Genomic DNA, 22,997 nt, shown 5'->3' with positions numbered 1-22,997 from the left:
GGCCACGTCACTCGGAAAGTAAGAAGGTGAGGAAATGAGGTTGACAGACTCGCACGTCTCCTCGCTCAGACGTTTGAGCTTTGCGGTGACTAATCCGGAAAAGGTTTTCAAGAATGTTTTCTTTTTTTTTCTCAAAATGCTGAGGACGGAGGCCCACGTGTCCTCTGCCCCGCACATTTTCCTTCCAACATCCACCAGCACACACTCTTTCAACCGGGATACAGTCGAGCGTGGCTCACTCTGCGATGTCAAACACGCACTGCAACCCGAGCAGCTCATGACCTTGTGTGTATGCAGACACGTGAAGGATTTAGTCACAGCCGCACAGAGAAGCTCCTGCCATCCCTCCCTCCTTTTTCCTTCTCCATCACCGCCTCTCTCTTTCTCACACATAAACAGGCAGCGACACGGTATAGTTCTTAGTGCCTCGTCGATGGCCATTGGTGTTTTCATCTGCCCGTTTCGAAACCGAGGCGCGTGGAAAATTCACTCACTGCCACGCTGTTCACTCGCAGCTCTGGGGACTGTGAAGTAAGTAAAAGGATCCATGCAGGCAGAGTGTGATGGACGGATGGCGAGATAGAGATAAAATATTTAGAAACAGATGCAATAGTCCTGGTATAAAAGGAAAAAGGAAGCAAAGAGAGGGAAATGTTTCGATACGCTTGTAGATGGAGAGTTCAGTGTGATATCCACCCCCAGTTCAGTCAAAATCAAGGAGCGAAGTCTATTTGGGAAATAGTTCTGTTGACTTGGGCTGGCACGGTGCAACACTGCTGCCTGTGCACGGCTCCTCCCGCACATTAGCGAATCACACAAATGACATGAATCGAAAACACTTGTTCCCCTTGATAGATCGAGCTCCGGAGGGCTGACTGTTGTAGATAAGCCAGAGAGAGGAGTTTCCAGGGTGAAAAGGAAGAATAAAAAAAGGGGGGACAGTGAGGGGAAAAGAGGAAAGGCAGCACAAGCTGAATAATAGGATGTGGGGACAAAAACAGACCAAGAGAGAGGAAAGATGGCAGGGAGGGTTTGGCATCGGGCCCTGAGGTGCTGTAGCAAGAGGCTGACAATGGTAGAAAGGAAAAGAAAGAAGGCTGAGGTGTTTGACTTTGATGCTTCAGACATGAGCAGGAGTACATTAAAAGAGGAGTGTAAAGACTTTCACTAGTGGCTGGACATTCCAACCCCACATAGAATACAATTCTGTAAAAGCCCACAGTGGAAGAAGTTCCTTTCCCAAAATTAATTTAGCAACACAAGTAAAAGACGTGTTATTTGCGATAAAAAATACAATTCCTTGCAGACAGAGCAGCACCTGTCACAGTTTTAACTGTTTATTACTCCACCAAGAAACGCAGCAGAGTTATGTGGTGATCGGCGTTGGTTTGTCTGTCTGTCTGTCTGTCTGTCTGTCTGTCTGTCTGTCTGTCTGTGTGCAGTATTACTCAAAAACAGATGAATAGATTTGGATGAAATTTTGAGGGGAGGTCAGAAATGACATAAGGACCAAGTGATTAGATTTTGGCAGTGATCTGGCTTCTAGTCTGGATCCACAAATTTGTTAAAGATTTCTGTATCATTGCGACATAGTGGCACAGCGTCACTGTAACTATGGCTACAAGTGAACACTACATCAGCTGCCTGCTGACGATCACATGATGGTGATCCTACTACAAATCCACCACTGTGGACTTATCGGGACTTATCCATTGGAAATCATACAAGGAACAATTGACTAAATTGTGGGGATGTTTCTGAGTCAAATCAAGTCCTGCCACCCGCTACATATTTAGGTCACGCGATTCGGTATCCGTACATAACGTACACATGCATAACACACGCCTGTGCTCAGCACAAGGTCATTTTGTTTGTGCGTACATTTATATTATATGGCCACATTCTATAGTGCCATGATTTCTGGTCATCAATAATTAATAAACAAATGCTGCATTTCAGACAATGCCATATGAGGGAATGAGCAGCCTTGGTGGAGTACTGCATTCTCTGAATGCTTTTGTAGTTATTGGTTCATTTACATTTATACACCAGTTGTAAGAAGTGAAGGTTACACTATTTGTACCCACCTCGTCCCTCTGTTTAGTAGTTTTAGAAATTCCGTGTTTTGTCCACATATTCAATAACAACCACTAAAATAAACCCAGAGTTAGCTCTTCAGTCATCTCTACACTCCATCAAAAATGCATCGTGCTGAATAATTTGTTAAAACAGCTGGCAGTTTTCTAGCAAATGTTAGGAAATGGGAGTAAATACTGTATTTGTTGAAGACTATTTTAAGAGGTGGATTCATACACATTTGGCACTCTGGTGAATATTTACAGCAGCATGTTCAACATGGGACACAAACACAAACAGGGCTTGTGTTCACAATAAAAAGGCTCATATCACCCAATGCAACAATGTGGCTCATTTTTATAGAAATGCAGAATTAAACTGCCAGAGGGTTCCTTTGATATGTTTTTGGACAACAATGGAGCCATATGCACATAAGCCACTATATGTCCAGCTTTGGCTGCCAAGATAATACTTCCTCATGGATCAGTTTATTGTTGATTTGAGCCTTTCAGGATATTTTTGGAGAATAAATAAAAATAGACAACATTATCATACTTATCCTTTAAGGCACTGTATCAAATGAAAATATGACAACAATAACTAGAAGTTATATAAGTGAAATGCTTGACCTGAAGAAAATAGCAAAACTCTCAAAATTCTACTTAGAGTCCTTATGTAAATACTTTTCACCACTAATATCCTCCCCTGCAGCTCAGAAGAGCCAATTAGCTCTGCTTGCAGCTCTACAATGTCTTATTAACGCAGAATTTTAATACTAAAATGTTTATAGAGTTTCTGCTTCTGAGCCAGAGGTTTGGATTTGTGTGAAGAAATTGTATCTTGGGAGTTGGTAAAAATTCATTTTTCTTGGATCCAGTTCCAATTTCCACAAGGGTTTATAAACATTAAAAAGAATACAATCCAAAATAAAAACTTAAACAAGATGAACACGTCCTGAAGGCAAATGTGGGAAATGAGGCAGCAAGTGGCTGCAAACTTTATTTATGGATAGTGGAGCTATTAGGGGCTCGTGGGCATTTCCTCTCCTGAACAGCCTGAATTTTTCATGTTGATTGTGTTGCGTGGTTTAATTGGCTGCTGTGTTGTGTTGGTGTTTGAGACACAGAGCTTGTTTTGGAGGCCTGGCTGCTGCTAATGCACTGTCTTATCATGTTGGGGAGGAGACAGATGAACAGGTGAGGCGAGAGGGAAGCCTCGCGTCCTCTCACTCCCTTCTACAAAGTAGGCAGCAGATGTCTGCGATTTCCTGAGGGACAGAGATAAATGATGTTTCCTCGCTCTTCCTCTCTCCGTCCTTTTTCTTGATCCATTGTCACTCCTTCTGCTACATTTTCATGATCTTTTATTCTCTTTCTCTCATTCTGATCTGAGGAATTTGCTCCCTCGCCCTTGAAACATTCCTCGTTCTTCTTTTATTCTTTAGATCCATGACTTTCTTCTCATATTTCCTCTCCTTCCCCTTTTTGCAGGCAAACAAGCTACGCACAAAAACCCTCAAGAATACGCTGAACCCAGTGTGGAATGAGACGCTCGTGTATCACGGCATCACAGCAGCCGACATGACCACCAAAACCCTCAGGTAGGATTCTCAGCTCTGAAATTTCACTCCAGCCAGCCATTAGCACGATTCCCCAGACAGCCAGATGACTGGTTTATTATGCTGAGGATGAAGATCTATACTTTCAGTCCTCCAGTGGACTGCCAGCGAAGAGTCTATGCTTCCCAGTGGGCTTTTCCAGGTATATAATTCATTATTTCAGCCCGTTGACACCAGCCAACTGTTCCATTTGCCGTTGCTGCAGTAACTGCTCAGGTGTTGGCTGTGCCGCGAGTCTCCGCCCCCCCTCCTTCCCACAGCGCTCTCCATGTGGAGTGATTGAGGTCAAACGTAGCCATCTTGGCCCAAAAACTCTGACGCACTCGTGTCATCCTGCGTGTGTGAGTTGATTCAGAGATAGAGTTTTGCGTGTGTTTTGTTTGTGAACGTGTGCGGAGCGTGCAGTCAGTGTCAGCTTACTCGCTGGGTTCATAATAGGGTTGGATGGCATTGTTTATCCTGAGGAAATGCGACGCGCGCAACGCACACGGAAGCATGTGCGCGCACGTACGCAAGTGTCTCATCTACGTGGCACACACAAATGCAGACCGTCAGGTGTGCGCTTATCCTCTTGTGTGTACGTCAAGGGCAATCACTGGCAGGAAAGAACATGCATGGCCCCTCCTCTGCATGTGGACACAATACACACACAACACACACACAAACAGCACACGTCCTTGAGGTCTTACAAACACACACGTCTGGAAATAACACTTTCTCTCCCTCCCCAAACTCACGTGCACAACATCCGCTGGAGAAGAGACCCCTCAAACTAGAGGAAACCCACCTGACCTCTGTTCAAGGACATAGCCCACAGTCACAAACCAGCATGGGGGCTCTGGCTAGCCAAACTGAGTAAGAGGAGGAGGTGGAGTGTGACCAGTGAGATGAAGAGAGGGAGAGAGAGGTGGCTGCCAAGACCAACAAAGAGAGCAGGAAGGAAAGCGTGAATGATGTCGAGTGACAGATAAGGGGGGTGTGGAAGAGGATACTAGGGAGGCCAAGATTGAGAAGGATGACAGAACGGAGAGATGGAGGGAATCCAAGGGTCAATTGAAGAAGAGAGAGAAAGAGGGATTGGCGACGAGAGAATAGTAAGATGGGTAAAATGATGAATGAGGAAATTCACTTAGCGGAGAAAAAAAAAAGGCAGAGTGATGGGGAGGAGTTTACTCAAAGGGGAGCCAAAAAACGAAAGAATGAGGACAGTTAGAAATATTGAGACTGTGAAACGAGCCGGAGTGAATGAGACGGCGTCTGACAAGCAAGGAGAATGTGGAGAGCAAGTGACAGTCATAAAGAGAGAGAGAGGGAGGGAGAAAATCTGCTCAAACTCCCTCTGGATGTGTTCAGGCACCAGCACAATCCCTCCACCAATAAACAGACTTTGTTCTCATCGCTCCTCAGAAAGTGGCGAGCAGTGAGAGAACAGCAGAAATGGAGAGGGATCCCCGTGTGATGTTTACTCGCTGGGTTGTGCCCTGCTGCATTCTCATCTGCTGGTCCCAGCAGGGCGCAGAGGAGGGGAAGCTGTACTCTTTGATCCCTGTTTCTGTGCACTGCTGAGCGGGAGGACTCAGCCCAGACTCAGCCTCTCTGTAGACCTGCCTGAAGGCCCGGACAGTGCAAAGTTTATTGTTAAACTGGGCCACACTGCAGCCAGGCTCAATATGTTCCACTTTAAAAGAATTGGTTTTCATGTGAGAACAAGGATTGTGTCAAAGCGGTGTTTAATTCAGCCTGCCCCTGACAACCACTAGAAACATACATCATCACCTTTAAAGCTCAGGTGCATTTAGACATTCAGCAGTTGATGTGATTATTTATTTGGAGTCATTGTTCCAGTATCCATTTTCTTTCAGCTCTGTTTTTGGCTTCTAACAAGTTTAGAGAAAAATGTCTGACTCTGGCTGTTCACCAGCTCGCTGCTCTGTCTGTGGTATGGTGCTGAGCAGATAGTGTAGAGAGGATTATTAAATCTCTTTCTCTGAAAACAGCTGCCTGCTGCTGCCAAAAAAAACGGAGTCATTAAGAGTGAAGCACAACAATGAAGTTGCAGTGAACTGTAACTTGCTATAGAGTTTCACAAAGCCAAGTGAAGCTGCGTGTTTGGGTGATGATTACCTGTTTGCTCATCACCAGGAGTTACCTGTTCAGTCTTGTCATTTGATGCTGTTTTAAGCACATTTTAAAATTACAGTTCTTTATTTCTCAGTCCTGGGTAATTAGGTGATGCCTGTGGTTACTGTGAAAATAGTCCTTGAACAAGTATTCTGCCAGATTTACAACATTATTCTACAAAGTATTTGTCTTCACCATGGATCTGATGTCAAGCAGCACTGTTTTCTAGTGTTTTTATCTTAGAGACCAAACATTTTGTGACAATGTTAGCTGCTCTTTTTTTATTATGGGATGCAAGTGATGGCAATATTCTAGTTTCTTCCAGTTTGTCTTTACGATGATGCTGTTGTCTGCAGTGTTGTAGCTAAGACCACCTAAACTGACACCAAGTCATGACCAAGAGAGTAACAAGTATCAGATTATCAAAAGTACAGCTAAAGCATGACTCTGACAAAGATATTCAGACCATTTATGTGATGGCAGAATAGTCAAAACAGGCCCAATTGGTGGTTCTAGGAGAAATTCAAACTGATGAAGGAATCTCACATACACTAATGTTCAAAAGTTTGGGGTCACTTAGAAATGTCCTTATTTCTGAAAGAAAGGCATTTTTTTCAATGAAGATCACATTAAATTAATCAGAAATACAGTCTAGACATTGTTAATGTGGTAAATGACTCTTCTAGCTGGAAACGGCTGATTTTTAATGGAATATCTCCATAGAGGTACAGAGGAACATTTCCAGCAACCATCACTCCTGTGTTCTAATGCTACATTGTGTTAGCTAATGGTGTTGAAAGGCTAATTGATGATTAGAAAACCCTTCTGCAGTTATGTTAGCACATGAATAAAAGTGTGAGTTTTCATGGAAAACATGAAACTGTCTGGGTGAGCCCAAACTTTTGAGCGGTAGTGTAGGTACCTGATCTGCTTTAACCCTGCTCCAATGAAGGTACAAATAGCCGAGTTTTCCTTGTCGATCTTCCAGCTTGGAAAGATATCCACTCACACTCCTACAAAATGTTGGTTCTGAGCAGTGTGGTCACAGTAGGAGAAAAGGAAAAAGGTGTCACAAATTCCTGAAGCTGATGGAGGCTCAAAGAGTCTAGTCTTAGTTTGTCTGGAAACAGAATCACTTTGTCTGAGGGGCTGCAGATGCCAGCCAGTGCTTGCAGTGTGCAGTCTGTGCAATAACCATGAAAAAGTGACTGTGATTAGGGATGACTGTGCTAACTAATTTAGAAGGGTCTGTCTTCAGACTGCAAGACAGAACGTGTAGCAGGAAGCATGGAAGTTGTGTGAACCTAACTTTAACTCTAACCAACGGGCACACACTGAATCTTGTATTGGATGTGACTTGTAGTGTGATGTTACTATCAAGAGAGCACGTCTTGTGGTGGCGTCACTTGTAGTATAGGCGTGTCTTGTAGTCTTGCATACTGCAGATGGATACTTTTGGACAGTAAGGGTCTGATAAATGTCACTCTAGGAGAAGTCACAGCGAACTATGAGCACAGTAAGACACTATCTACATGCACCATTGATGAAAAAATGCTTGATTGTAAAAAAAAAATGACCAATGGCAAATCATTACAATTATCTGACCTATGGTTCCAATGGCTGCTCCACAACAAGATGGACGTCTTTAATTTAAAGCAATGGCAGCAGGAAATGGATTACATAAATGCAGAATTTGCTGTGAATCCCTCTTGCTTAGTCCATTTAAATTCAGTGCAGGTATTAAGCTGCATCGCTAGCGGTTACTGTATGAAGAGGGAATAACTGGATGTAAATGCATTTAATGGCTAAAAAATTGCAGAAAAATGTTGACTATTAATAGAAGGCTGTCAAAAATAGTTTGACTTCATGCAAATTTTGAGGATTACATCTTCAGGCAATTTTTTGTTGTTTGGTTTTTCAACTGCCATCTGACAGTGATTAAAACGGGAGTGAAGCCAAAAACTTTCCGGTCATTAAAAATTTCTTTGTTGTCGAGCCTGTTTGACTGCACTGCTCTTTGTACTAGAGGACAAATGCTGAAAAAATAGTTCTGCGGTGTGTAAAGAGGTGGGAGACGAGCGGGTTTGTGCATTTATTCATTTATTTCTGCTTTCATTCACTCATTTGCACTAAGAATGATTACATAAAGCCATTACGTTGAGGCAAAATACAAAATGGGACAACTAAATAGAAGACAGTTATGAAATGGCTTGTAGAAGAAAAATCATTCAAAGTTACAACAGTACAGCATTTTTTTATTTTATCTGTATTCAGTGACTCTTTGCCTCAGTGGGCAGCGATTTTTGTAAGGGCCACTGGAGGTCCTTTCCGTTATTAAGAATGAACCAGCTGAGTAAACTAATAACTAATGTCCTCAACCCAGACTTCACGCATGGCCTCATACCGGCTAATCCTTTAATTGGTGCAGCACGGCAGCCAGAGGTGCTCTAGTCTTGAGTGAAAAGTCCACTGAACTGGATTATGCTGCAAAAAATCTCCATCAAAAATTATTTATTCAGTTACAGAGTCTTACAATTAGAATTGCTTCAATGCATATGAAAGAAATCCGAGCTAGTTTTGATCTCGAGTAAAAGTTATTTCAGGGCTGATTTTGTGAACTGCCACTAAAAATAGCCCGAACACGAGAAGCCGCACTGTAGATTTATCTGTCTCCTGTCTGAAGTCTGAATATGAGACAGGCTGGGACTGCTTTATTACAGAGGGAGCCACGTGATTGTGAGATTAGGTCCAAATTTCTCTATCAGTCGCTGCAGTCTGACTGTGCCTTTGGGCAAATTCCGAATGATTTAAACAGCAGTGACAGAGATGTGTTACCTCAACCCATCCCCTGATTTTAATGACACGACCCTTTTATGTGCATTTTAATGCACAAAAAAACGAGGTGTGTTAATGCATGCGTGCCTCCGGGAGATGCTCATCTTTAAGAGTCCTTGTGACTTTTATCACTGAATCAATTAACAGGCTGCTGAAAAACAGCAGAGAGGTGGAACATGTGGAGGTGTGGTGATGAGAGGCAGGTATCAAGAAATCTATTGTGTCAGTGTGTGTGTGTGTGTGTGTTAAAGGAGCACAAACATGATTTCAGTGCCAGGTTTAGTCTATCTCCTCTCTATTTCTTCCTTCCAGCTCTCTGTCCTTCTGTCGTGCTTTGTAATAGACTTGCACTGTGCCCGGCTGTATGGAGATAGGAACAAATCAAGGATTTGATTTGCTATTGGATAGAGAGCGAGGCTGACGTCGGCTGTTGGATGTCTCAGGTGAGATGCAGTCAGGGAAAGACAAAAAGCTTTGATTAGGTGTTCAATGTCATGCAATAATGGCATTTATGGTTAGGGTTGTTTTAGATAACAGATTGTGGCTGTCAGTCACTGCGTCCACTGCTCTGCTTTAGACTGAATTATCTCAAAAATGGATTTCTGTGGCATTTAGTACAGACATTGCAGAGGATGAATTTCAGATCAGACAATGAATCACACAGATTTCGTGATCTCCTGAGTTTTTATCCACCGTGAGGATCTGATTAATGTTTCTGTGTGAAACATCTCAACAACTATGAGATGGATTGCCATGAAAATTGCTGCTGCCATTATTGTGTCCCTCTGTCTGAACTGTAATAACCCTCAGTTTATTTAGTGCCATCATGGAGTCAGTATTTAAATTTGTCCAATACCTTAAAATAACAGTGTGTCAGATTAGATCCCAGAGTCCGAGTACAACATTAACCGCTCAGATGAGACTGTGAACCATTCCTTCATGGTCAAAATGCTGCAAAAAACACTACTAAAAGATCTCAATAAGAGAAAAGAGAGGAATGGATGTTCAGTTCAATTCAATCAATTCAAAAATCTGTATTTATACCTTAGGGGGTTAATTAGTGAAGTTAGCATAATGAAAAAGATCACAAACTGGACTTAAGAGGCAACACATGAAGACCAACTGTAGCCACATGTACAGCGTTAGAACGGAAATCTATAGTTCTTTAATGAACGGATGGTGTCTGCATGTGTGGTTCCCATCGTGAATCATGGAGGAGGATCTGTGATGGTGTGTGGGGGCTTTGCCAGTGACACTGTTGCGATTTATTCAGAATTCAAGGCAACATATAACCAGCTCAGCTTTCACAACATACTGCAGCAACATGCCGTCCCATCTGGTTAGACATTTAGCCGGAATATGATTTGTTCTTTCAACCGAACAATGAGTCAAAAACACAGCTTCCAGCTCTGCAAGGGCCTTTTTGACCAAGAGGGATGGAGTGCTGCATCAGATTACCTGCCGTCCACAATCACATAAACACAACAGAGGTGGTTTTGGATGAGTGGGGTTGCTGAGTGAAGGAAAAGCAGCCAACAAGCGCGTGTGGGAACTCTTTGAAAACTGTTCAAGTTGAAAATGAAAGCATATTTTTGCTTTGTTTCCACTTTTTTGTTTACTACATAATCAATTTTGTATTATTTAATAGTTTGATTGTCTTCAGTTTTTTGCTACAATATAGAAAAATAGTCAAAATAATGAAAAACTCTTGAATGAGTCAGTCTGTCTTGACTTTCTACTATATGTCTATTAACAAACATATATGAAATACCACAGCAAGGTCATTCATGTAGTCATCAAAGGCGTTTTTATTGCCTCTCCTCCCACTTCATTTTATCCCCCCTAATGTTACTCATAAGATGGATATTTTTCAATGACTCCACACTAAATTTGGCACCACAGCTTGAACAGATTCCACAAGCATCTGCTTGGTTTTTATGGGAATTCTAAAGGCGGAAAATTGTGGGAGAGGGTGTGAAGAAACGGATGGAGAATATGCCCAGAAGAAGCAAAAAAAAAAAGTTTGCGCAGACACCCTACATGTATGACAGAGCAAAGGGATATAAATCATCTGACAGCCGTGGTCATGAGTCACAGCTATTCTGAAGTTTCTGCTGGAGATACTCATCAGTTATGACTAAAAGGCTAGAACCAGCATGTCAAACGTCCAACGTCAAGGGGACCGGAAAAGAACAGGAAGAGAGGGAAGGTGAGTGTGAAGAGAGAGAGAGAGAGGGAGGAAGGCTGAGAATGAGAGAGCAAAGAGCGAGGAAAGAAAGAAAGAAAAAAACAACAAGTAGCGACAGTCCATGTGGGAATATCTGAGCACAGAGGGAGCCCTGCAGCGGGTGATGGGCTGTGAAGGCTCAGCTGTAGCCGATGGAATTCAAACCCTCCATCAAACATCATCATCGCTTTGAATAAGCGTGCTCCGTGGAAGAAATCATTTTTTACACAAGCAGCACTGTGGCGATACAGAAGATGATATTGATTCAGTTGTCTCTTGTTAAATTTAGACTGCAACTAAAAAGAGAAATACGATTCGCACACAACTCCCCATCATTCATGAGGCTGAGCTCATCTTGAGTTGCAGATGGAGGAGCTGATTGACTGATCAGATGCACGTCGGATACATTTGGCACATGCTGCACTGTAATGAGCAGAGCAAAGCAGTAGCAGGGTTCATCTTCAACTTTTTATTGACCCACCTGCTTCTCTTTTCTTTATGTGTGTGTGTGTGTGTGTGTGTTCATGTCTGCAGGCTGTGTGTGTGCGACATGGACAGACTCGGACGAAATGAATTCATCGGGGAGGTGAGAGTGGCTCTGAAAAAACTGAAAGAGGGCGAGAACAAACGCTACAATATGGGCCTGGAGAGAATTGCACAGGTATGTGGACTGCTTACATACAGGCCAAATGGGTTTCTGTGGACATATATATCAAGAAGTGTCCTATTTTTGTTGTGCATGTTTGCCCAGAGGCTACCAGGCATCAATTTCCAGTGCTGCATTATATTGTGTCATAGATATTCACCTGGAGGCTCTGTAGCCTATCACCGCCATCTCTCTCTCTCTCTCTCTCTCTCTCTCATTTCAGAATAAAGAAACCAACAATCAAACCGTGGAACAGGGAGCAGTCGTAGCAGAGGAGGAGGTAACGCTATCATCAGCTTTATCATCATCAATCCTATTATTAGAATTTTCAAACCGAAACATGCGTCACTGTAATTTCGTATTGCTCTCCTATATCGAAAACATTCTCTTATCGCTCCAGCGGTTCTAATCAGTCATCTGTTCCCTCCATCTCTGTAGAAAAAGAAAGTTTAATTAGATGTTTTTTAATCAGTGTCTGAAGCATGAACGCCTAACAGACCAAGGAAACTACTCATGGACATCCGTAAAGCAACAGATTGTAAATCACACCAGTGCTGCCAGTCCAATGTGTTTCTCCTCCTGTGGTGGTTATCTCATTTCTCCTCATGGTTTCAGAGACAGAGGCTAATAGCTTTTGGTCTCTGATTAGACTCAGTGTATAGTTTAACCTGGAGATTAAAAGAAGAAAGGAGCAGTGTCATTTTTCCGAGCTCAGATAAGGCCTTTAATTACAAGCTTTCATTTAAAACCCTTCACATACTCACTAAACAGTTAAAACTATCGCAACAAATCTCCGCTAATCTTATTCAAGCATCATTTTTATTAAATTTAATCTTATTTTTGTTTCATTTTTTTGTTGCTTTGAGTAAAAATAAGTGTTAGGAGAAAGTTTCCTGAGCCCGCTCTAGGATTCCCCACTGTGCATTTGTGCTGGAGGAAGGAAGCGTCAAGGTGGAAGCAGGTGCTGTGTCTGACACTGTTGCTTTCTGTGTCCCCAGCGTGGTCGCATCCTGGTGTCACTGTGCTATAACACAGAGAAGGGCTGCCTGCTGGTTGGGATCATACGCTGCGCCCATCTGGCTGCCATGGACTCCAACGGCTACTCTGACCCCTTCGTCAAAATGTAAGTCACGTCAGATATTGATGAAGAAACCTGGTAGTCTACAAATTATGCTCATGTGCTGCTTTTGTGCAACAGTCATTCATATTTATGTTCATAATCATACGAGTAGTGCTAATATTGCAAGTGTGCAAATTTAGGTTGCGGAGTGGAGATAAAGATGTTAGATCCACTGAAGTTATGTCTTGTTATTGTTTCTCACAGTCTTTTTAACCATAAGCAAAGGATCTTATCATTAACCCTAATGGACACTCAGGGATTATACAGGTAAAAATTTGAAGCGATCAAGATGCTGAATCTGAACCACTAGCTGTTTACCAGATTTCACAGTGACTTTAATTTTGGAATGTATCACTGTTCCCACTCTTCAAAGCTTGACTAACTCCACTTTAAGTACTATCGAAACTGACAAAATCAATATGAGCTCAAACAGGATTTAACAAAGACTTAGTTCAAATCAAGTGAGGCAAAGTAAACCTTATGGTTCCCAAGGGGAATTTTGGGCACAATGTCACAGTCTGTCGCATTACATAAGACAAAAAAAAAAAAAAAATCCTAAAAACACGAGCCTACATTCGACTATACAAAAGGGAAACTCTCAGGATCACTAAGTGCTGAAGTGTCTGAGTACATATTGGAGTTCTGCAGCTTGCTGGAGGCTGAAACAAACGATGGCCTCCAGCGGTCTGATTTGCTCTTTAGCACCTTGAATCTTTATAGTGATAGCAGAGGATAATATTCAGGGAAAAAGAGACGTTGATGATTTTTGCTGCGGGCTTCATGACTACCTGCTCATACAGACTCTGTATGGGTTCATATTCTGCTATTACTCTGCCAAGGAACGGCAGAGGTATGTGATGATACATAACGTACACATGCATAACATGCGCCTGTGCTCAGTGCAAGATCATTTTGTTTGTGGGTACATCTATATTAAGTGGCCACATTCTATGTTGCCGTGATTTCTGATTATCAATAACTAATAAACAAATGCTGTATTTCTACAAAGATATGCTGCATTTCTGACAATGTCATATGGAAGGATGAACAGCCTTGGCGGAGTACTGTGCTCTCTGAGTGTTTTTCTTGTGTTTATCTCCTTCATAGCTGTTTTGTACATTCTGCGGTTAGGTTGTCACACCACACATGTTTGACTGATATGCATGTCAACCAAACTTCGCAAAAAACTACTGTGTAGCAAACTTTGCTAATGTGTCCGGGTTCACAAGAAGTAATTGAAAAAGTTGTTGCTCAGCACTGTCACCTTGCAGCTCAAGGATTCCCTGGTTCGCATCCCAGCCTGGGATCTTTCTGCATGGAGTTTGCATGTTCTCCATGTGCACCATAGATTTTCTCCATCTTCCTCCCACACTCCAAAAACACTCGGAGGTTAACTGATGATTCTAAATTGTCTGTAGGTGTGAATGTGAGTGTGATTGTTTGTCTCTATATGTAGCCCTGTGATAGACTGGTGACCTGTCCAGGTGTCCCCTGCATTCACCCTAAATCAGCTGAGATAGACTCCAGCCTTAAGTGGTGTAGAGATAATGAATGGATGGATGTATGTTATATACCAATTTTACACTCAATGCAAGTCTTGCATGTCCTGACCATTTTCTAATGCAGTACTATGTAAAATTTTCTGGCTGAACCTCCCTTCCTTCTGCTATAGTGATGAAACACTCTGTTTTGTTTGTGTTTCTTTAAGGCAATCACAATCATCTGGGTTTAAAGTGACAGGTAGAATTGTTTTGGTGAAACATGTACATGCAGGCAGGACAACTTTGTCACCATAATGTCTAATTCATCAACAAAAAAGTAGCCTTTGACAAAACCTAAAACTTTCAGTATTGTAGGTTACTAGGCTGGAAACTTTTGTTGTTTCCCTTAGTGGAGGGGATTTTGAAAACAGAAACATATACACTATGGTTCAAAAGTCTGGGGTCACCCAGACACTTTTATTCATGTGCTAACATAATTACACAAGAATTTTCTAATTATCAATTAGCCTTTCAACACCATTAGCTAACACAAGGAGTGATGGTTGCTGGAAATGTTCCTCTGTACCCCTATGGAGATATTTCATTAAAAATTTCCAGCTAGAATAGTCATTTACCACATTAACAATGTCTAGACTGTATTTCTGATTCATTTAATGTAATCTTCATTGAAAAAAACTGCTCTTCTTCCAAAAATAAGGACATTTAAAGTGACCCCAAACTTTCCAACAGTAGTGTATATAGCAGAAAGGGATTAGAAAATTATGTGAACTGCATGACCAATTGCAGACTTATACTCACAGTCTATATTCAGTTAGACTAACTTGACGCAAACAGAGTGTACAATATATTCAGCATCATAGTATACTGATACGTTCATGTTTTGCACTAGCAGGAAATTATGTAAAACAGTGGTTATACGGGTAACTTTCAAATGCCATATGATGATAATAAATAATACAAATATATGTCTTTTTCAAAAATATATTACAATTTCCAATGTAGAAAGCACTTTCTATTTCTTTATCCGTGATAATATTGTACTTAAACAGCTTAATCAGTCTGTCAGTGTGCATTTTGACTTCATAAGTGTTTCTAATCTCATCATTTGTCCCATGTGAACACACCAAATTATTCAAGGACATCCTAAAATTATTGTGTATGGTTACAGGCGAAGTTAGAAGGTTCAGACTCTGCTCAGTAAACCTGCAGCTACAGTGCACAACCTTTGCTCTATTTCACACCTGCTTTGCCCTTTAACCAGCTTGACAGACCTGAAGGGGGCGTAGCCAGATGCCCTGCTGTAGCACCAGCGTGGCACGACACCCACACACCTGAATCACACATGCACAGGCCACATTCCAACGCTTTACTGCATTATGGATAAGAATGTAAAGTGAACATAAGTCTGACTGACCTTGAAGTAACAACTCCTTTCTGATTTGAAACAAGATGCTTCTGTGACAATCTCAAGGAAGGTGCTGATCACGTTGCAGAATGGAGGTGGATGCAGTCTGTACTTTTGGTACTGTACTGTACCCAGTGAGATGAATGCTTTTCTCAGCCAACGCAGGTCTCTTCATACTCTCAAACACAGAATCAGGAGAGACAAAGTGTCTGACACCATATGGCTGAGCCAGTCTGCCTGTAAGGCATGGATGGTGACAGATAAAGCCCACACAGCGTCATCTCTGATCAGCCTGCTGCACTTAAATACCAGCAGTTCAGGGAGGAAGAGCTCCCACACAGGACAACCAATCCTGCAAACCAACGCCACCTCCAGCAGTGGGAGGTTTTAAGGTAGAAGGAGCACCAGGTTGCTGAAATTGCATCTAAAAGAACTTTGAAGTACTCTAAAGCATTTATTTTTTATTTTTATTTCTGTTGATTAAGCTCAGAATAGGAGTCAGCTTCAGTAATCAATCAGGTAATATTTTGATAATTCTTAGATTTTTGAACACATTGGAAAAAAATGCCCCTCTCAAAACAAGAAAAAAAAACTTATTTCAAGGAACTTTACCTTGAAATAAGTGAAAAATCTGCCAATAGAGCAAATGAAAAAAGGCTTGGTAAGATTACTTGAAATAAGATATGATATTTAGAATATAGAGATCTTAAAATTAACTGGGAAAACTTATTTTAAGCTCTATTTTACCAGGATTGTCACGCTTAGGTGTCCTAAAATAAGCCAGACATGAGAAAAAAAATAACATTTTTTCACTCAAAAATAGATTTTTGCTATTATGTAACCTCCTAATTTGAGATGTATTAAACTTATTTTGAGTTTTCTTGTAAAATACAACTCAAAACAAGATAATTTCAAGATTGTTTGACTTAACCAGATATTTAAGATGCTTTGTGTTAAAACAAGCTCCTCCATCTTGCTGAAATGTCACTTGTTGAGTGAATGTATCTTAAATCAAGTGGGATGAGACATTTTGACTGAAAATAATACAAACAGACTTGGTAAGATTTTGAGTTTTTGCAGTGCACAAAGTGTGTTTATGGCCTGAGGATGATGGATCCTTTGTGTGCCTGATGCAGATTTAAAGCCGGAATGTGTTCAGATCTAAAATATAACATCTCATCTGCATTACAGCACACTGGACTAATGTAAATATGTAATTAACATGTACGTCTATGCAAACACACACACACCCACACTCTGATGCCTGACAAACATAACAAACACACATAAAACTACACTCTTGCACAACATACACCGCAGATCTCTACCTCGTTATTTATGACGCTGACTTTTCCTGATTTTCTCATGTTTTTCTGAAGTTTTGTCTTTTTATGATGCCTTCTTGTTGTTGCACAGCCTTGAGAACGGTCACATTGCATTTCACTGCCCACACTGTACAAGCATGTGACAAATAAAAACTCCTGAATCTTAAATCTTGCTCCCGCCTGCAACACGTAAGCACATGATCACTGGCGTCATTCAAGGATGTTCACTTGGCTGTTTTCTTTTATTCTCTACGCCTCCTGACGTGTATATGTTTACACTGCATTTTTTTTTCTTTTCTGTTTTGAACTAGACGCTTGACAGGAAGTTGAAACAACCAGTCAGCTTGTTTGACACTTGGTTTGAGGTGCTCCTCTGTGAGCCTCTGCAACCATCTCTGAGAAAATGTTTGGAGAAAATTCTGAGCACAGAAATACATGAAGGTCTGGATGACCCGTGAATGACAGATGGATCCACACAGTTCTTCTTTAAAGTCTCCTTTGTGCTGAGCTGTTTGAACAGAATGAGCAGGACAATAACAACTGAAATATTGAAAAACGTTTTTATCTAATGGTGCTTTCACTAGAGGTGGTACAAGAGGGAAATATCGAGGAAAACTTTTTTCTGGGTCCTCTTAACTGTTGAGAAGTTCAAATCTTGTCAAAAAAAAAGAAAACTTGCTGTCTCTCAAACACGTAGAGCTTTTGTTCTCTTTCTCCAAGGCATGATTTGTTTCTCTTCTTTAAGAATGGCTCTTTATACTTTATCTGTATAGTGCAGGGATGTCAAACATGAGGCCCGCAGTATGATTTTGTAAAGTGTAAAAATTGTAGAGAAGACAGTACCTGCACTGTACATTTGTAAAATTGTAAATTTAAATAAGTTCTAGACCATAACAAGTTGTTTTTATCATAAAGTAAAATACTAGATTGCTGATTGTTCTTTTGTGCCTCGTTTTTGTTGTTTTTTATCAGTTTTTTGTCTGATTTTGGTCATTTGTCTCATGTTTTTGTTGTTTTGTTTCTCATTTTTGCTGGTTTATGTTTCCTTTTTGTCTTGCTTGTGTTTTTTGTCTTATTTTTGTCATTTTATATTTCGCTTTATTCATTATTTTTTGTCTCATTTTTGTCGCTTCGTTTCTTTTTTTGTCTGGCTTGTGTCGCTCGTCTGTTTTTTTTTGTTGCTTTGTGTCTCATTTTTGTAATATGTTGTCTGGCTTTTGACTGACTTTTGTTGATTTTTTAAAATGAATGCACATTTAAAATCATTTCTAGATCTTGATCAGTTGATTTGATCATAAAGTAAAATATTATATTGATCAGTTCCAGATAACTGTGACTAAATGTTTTGTGCCTTTGTAGACACACTGTGATCTGGAAGTTGCAATGCACATGTAAATGACAAACTGAGGCAAAATGTTTTTGAAATTGAATTTATTTTTCTTAAGAAATTTCAGGTTGCTCCTGATGTTTTGTAAAAAGATAATTCACTAAATGTGAACATTTTCAGAATGTGCTTTTTTTTGTACCAAAACAAAGAAAAAAATTTGAATTGTGGTTATCTATAGGTTATTATGCTGGGATTTTACTGGTCTGGCTCGCTTGAGATCAAACTGGGCTGAATGTGGCCCCCGAACTAAAATGAGTTTGACATCCCTGGTTCAGTGCTTTAGAGGTAGATTACATGTGCACCAACAGCACACGACTGACTCGCTTTACCCCCTTTTTCATTACATTTATGTTACATTACGTATTCTTTTGTTCTGTCTCCCCTCTCTGCATGGTTCCACCAGCTGCTTCTTCTTGTATAGATTCTTATAGATTACATGATTTGTTAGAACCACTGTTCTGTCCTCTTTGTATTCATCACATAAAGCTTTGTTTACCTGAGCGCAAAGGATGGGCTGCCGAAATTACGCCATTCTTTGGGTTTATTTAGGTGAATCCTTGGAGTACATAGAGCAATTACATCCACATAGGAATTAATTTGCCTTGCTAGTTTTCTGACTTACTTCACTGTCAGAGTGGCGATGTCCTGCAGCTGTAACACCAGAAATCCTCTTGAGGAATCTGTAACTAAAGCGGATCTTGATGCCAACATGTGTGTAAGTGAGTCTGTGTGTGTGTGCATTTGTCCAGAAGGCTTTTCCAACTGGTTTCTTCTCTCTGCAACTCTCATTCAGCCTTTAGAAGTCACTCGAGTGACACGAGGTCAGAATTATCTCAGAGCTAATTTGTCTTCCATTTAAGGGGACAAATTAGCATTTTAAGGACCAAATGAGAGCACGTCTTTCACAAGAGCCCGCAGTTTTCTTCCCCGCTCCTCAAACATCAACTAAAATATATGAAAAAAATAAATTATTCTATCGGAAAAAAAGAAAAAAATGTAAGGGCAGGTGAAGAAGTGCAAAACACGTTAGATTTTTCCTGCTGAGTAAGCACACTGCCACATCTTTACAGTTATCTCCCTTTTCTCCCTGAACTCTTGTGTGAAGTTAAAATCCTCTCTGCACCAAGTTTATATTTAGCTCCTCTCTTCTAATTTGTCGCTCGTGTTCTCTATCACATTTTTCATTGCATCTGTGCGTCACAACTTCTTTGTTTTTAACACCAGCTCCTTCTCCCTCATCTGCTCCTGTCACCGTTCAGTGATTTTGTTGTTTGTTTTTCTCATTCACAGGGCTCCTCTCATCCTTCTGTTTGTCTTTTTTTGTGTGTTTTTTGATAACACTTGGAGTGTTGTCGAGATGTTGTGTGATGATGACGTGGCTTCTGCGACAGAAAGGCATATTTTGGGCAAGTCGCAAGGACGTTGAAAAGGCGTCATATGCTATCTTCAGACATGACGGAGTGTTTTGAGTGATTTTGCAGTCAAATGTTGTGTTCAACCCTGTCTTATCTTTACATTATTTCATCTGTATGTACATATGCAAAACATATGCACATGGAAGAAAGAGTTTGACATTGCCGGGTTACAGCTTTGTTGCGGAGAGTTACATAAGATGTTCAATGTATCTCTACATAGGAAGCTTTTCGATCATAAAGCCGAAGCCTATATGATTGAATTCCCGACTAAGTTTACCAATAGAAAGACCAATTGATTAAAGATTAGGCTGTTTTTTTCCCTGAAGTGTAGCTTAACACATTTCTGACATGCCGACACTCTACATGGACCTAGAGATACTGGTTGCTGTATAATGTGAAAAAAAAATCAGGCATTTTAGGGAATATTTACCTTTTATTTTAGAATTTAGAATAAGATTCATGGCAGAAATTACAGCAACATAGAATGTTAATATAGATGTACCCACAAACAAAGTGACTTTGCGCTGAGTCGTCCCCCCCCCCCCCCCCCCCCCCCCCCCCCCGCGGGACGACTTTGCTATTTTAAATTTGTCCACTGCACTGCCACAACTTTTATGTATTTTTCATGCATGTGTACGTTACGTACGGATACCGAATCGCATGACCTAAATATGTAGCAGGCGGCAGGAATTGATGGGACTCAGAAACACCTCCACAATTTTAATCAGTTGTTCCTTGTATCATTTCCGACGGATAAGTCCCCTAAAGTCCGCAATGGTCGATTTGTAATAGGATCACAATCATGTGATCGTCAGCAGGCAGCTGATGTAGTGTTCACTTGTTGTCATAGTTACAGTGATGCTGTGCTGCTATCTCGCAGTGATACAGAAATCTTGAACAAATCTGTGGATCCAGACTATAAGCTGCATCACTGCCAAAATCTAATCACTTGGTCCTTGTTCCTAATTGAAGATGGCAGTGTATGTGCACACAGCGGCTTGGAGCTCCCGGCACAATGACAATAAAGATTCTTGATTCTCCATTCTTGTGTCATTTCTGACCTTCCCTAAAAATTTCATCCAAATCTGTTTTTCCATTTTTGAGTAATGTTGCGAACAGACAGACAGACAAGTGTAAGCTGATTGTCACATAACCCTGCTGAGGCTCCACCTCCCTGGCAGAGTATCTATCTATCTATCTATCTATCTATCTATCTATCTATCTATCTATCTGTCTGTCTGTCTGTCTGTCTGTCTGTCTGTCTGTCTGTCTGTCTGTCTGTCTGTCTGTCTGTCTGTCTGTCTGTCTGTCTGTCTGTCTGTCTGTCTGTCTGTCTGTCTGTCTGTCTGTCTGTCTGTCTGTCTATCTATCTATCTATCTATCTATCTATCTATCTATCTATCTATCTATCTATCTATCTATCTATCTATCTATCTATCTATCTATCTATCTATCTATCTATCTATCTATCTATCTATCTATCTATCTATCTATCTATCTATCTATCATGCGTCTAAATATCCTCTGAGATGGTAATTTGATATTACATTGGCCATTTTTAAAACTGTTTTGTTCTTTCTTTTGTTCATGTAATAATTCCTCATCCTCATAGCAACTGTGAAGTCATTCTGTCCTGGCATAATACCAGTTCCCACTTTCAGCGGATTTTACTCAAAGTTATTATGAGGCTTGAGGAGTCTGAAGTAGTCAAACCAAGTGAGTTTCTGTCCTTTCAGTCCAGAATTCAGCAAGAAAACTCCACTGCAGTGAAGCAATAGCAGCACAAAGAAGGAAATCTCTTCCAGAAAGAACTGTAATGTTGGACACTTGATTTGTGTGACTCGGCTGAACTTGTGTAGTCAAGCTGGAAAAAAGATTACTTCATGGTCAGTTCTTACATTAACTCAGAGGTGTCAAACGTACGGCCAAAACTGGCCCGCCAGAGAGCAGGATCTGGCCCGCGGGACGACTTTGCTATTTTAAATTTGTCCACTGCAGTACCAAAACTTTTATGTATTTTTCATACATAAATGTTATACATTTACAAGGCAGGGGGATAAATTAACCTTCTTACTTAAATCTTAGACGCATAAGTGGGTCAAAAATTTCTTGCAATATCTTTGTAATGAAAAGTTTTTTATCATTTCGTATTCCAGCTGTTCCTCAAAAAACATGTGGTATTATTCCATTGAAATGTTTAAGTTAACTTTTATACTTTTAAACAAATTGTAATATTTGTATTACTACCCAAGCGTCTTTATCACTGATAATATCATACTAGAGGTGATGCAGTACACAAACTTGGAGGGACGGAGAGCAGCAACAGCTGGAGGAAAAGAGTAGAAAAATATCAACAAAATGGATGTTGACGTTCTTCTATTGCTGTCCTGTGTAATATTTTTCTTTTGTAATTATCAAACTGTTCAGAGTCTCTTACAAAGTGAAAAATAAACATATTTCAAACATGAAATCATTCTTGTGTGGACCAAAAATATAACTATATAACTCAAACAATAATACAAATTATTATTCTTAACCAAAATAACAAAAATGGCATAAAAACACATTGATTCTTATATAGGTCATTTTTGACCCACTTATGGAAGAGTGTAGGGTCTAATCACTCGTGCATCTAAGGATTAATAGTTCCCGCCTAAGTTTGTATGGCGTGAGGGTCAGAGTAGCTACACAGATGTGGAAATGAATGCAAATTTTAAAAAAATTCTAAGTTGTTTTGATCATACAGTAAAATACTATATTGTTCAGTTCCAGATACCTGTGACTAAATGTTTTGTGTCTTTGTAGACACACTAAGATCTGTAAGTTGTGATGTGTAAATGAGAGACTGAGGCATAATATTGTTGAAATTTCATTGATTTTTCTTAAGAAATTTCAGTTTGTTCATAATGTTTTGCAAAAAGAAGAAAGTTCACTAAACGTGAACATTTTTTTGCACTAACACAAAGGCAAATATTTGAAGTTGTGGTTATTTATAGGTTATTATGCTCTGATTTTACTGGTCTGGCCAATCTGGGTCAAACTGGGCTACATGTGGCCCCTGAACTAAAATAAGTTTGACACCCCTGCATTAATTAATTAATGTATCTTCCAATGTACAGGAACTTTAGGCATTATGTTACAGTACATAGACTCTTAATATGATGCTGGAAAATGTCTCAGGTATGATTGAATAACGGTGTTATGAGTCTGCTACTGTAAAGCCTACAATGTGACAACAGTATCATTAACACTTGCTTTACATATCTAACACATATAAGGAGCACTGCAGCAATCCTACCCCTGTGACTCTAATAATCCTG

The 22,997-nt window shown here is 40.4% G+C and overlaps 1 protein-coding gene across 3 annotated transcripts in view; it reads left to right on the top strand.

The window, feature by feature from the left end:
* Positions 1-22,997, top strand: part of doc2d (double C2-like domains, delta) — a 39,964-nt gene that overhangs the window by 5,022 nt on the left and 11,945 nt on the right. For all 3 annotated transcript variants that reach the window (XM_035957299.2, XM_023290350.3, XM_055009622.1), the window contains 4 exons: positions 3,567-3,676; positions 11,412-11,538; positions 11,747-11,803; positions 12,522-12,646. In XM_035957299.2, coding sequence (XP_035813192.2) covers positions 3,567-3,676; positions 11,412-11,538; positions 11,747-11,803; positions 12,522-12,646 — 419 coding nt within the window. The remainder of the gene's footprint in view (positions 1-3,566; positions 3,677-11,411; positions 11,539-11,746; positions 11,804-12,521; positions 12,647-22,997) is intronic.

Source organism: Amphiprion ocellaris, chromosome 4 (assembly GCF_022539595.1).
Source record: "Amphiprion ocellaris isolate individual 3 ecotype Okinawa chromosome 4, ASM2253959v1, whole genome shotgun sequence".
Classification (NCBI taxonomy): Eukaryota; Metazoa; Chordata; class Actinopteri; family Pomacentridae; genus Amphiprion; species Amphiprion ocellaris.
The sequence above is the reverse complement of the archived record's forward strand: the minus strand, read 5'-3'. Positions and strand labels throughout refer to the sequence as shown.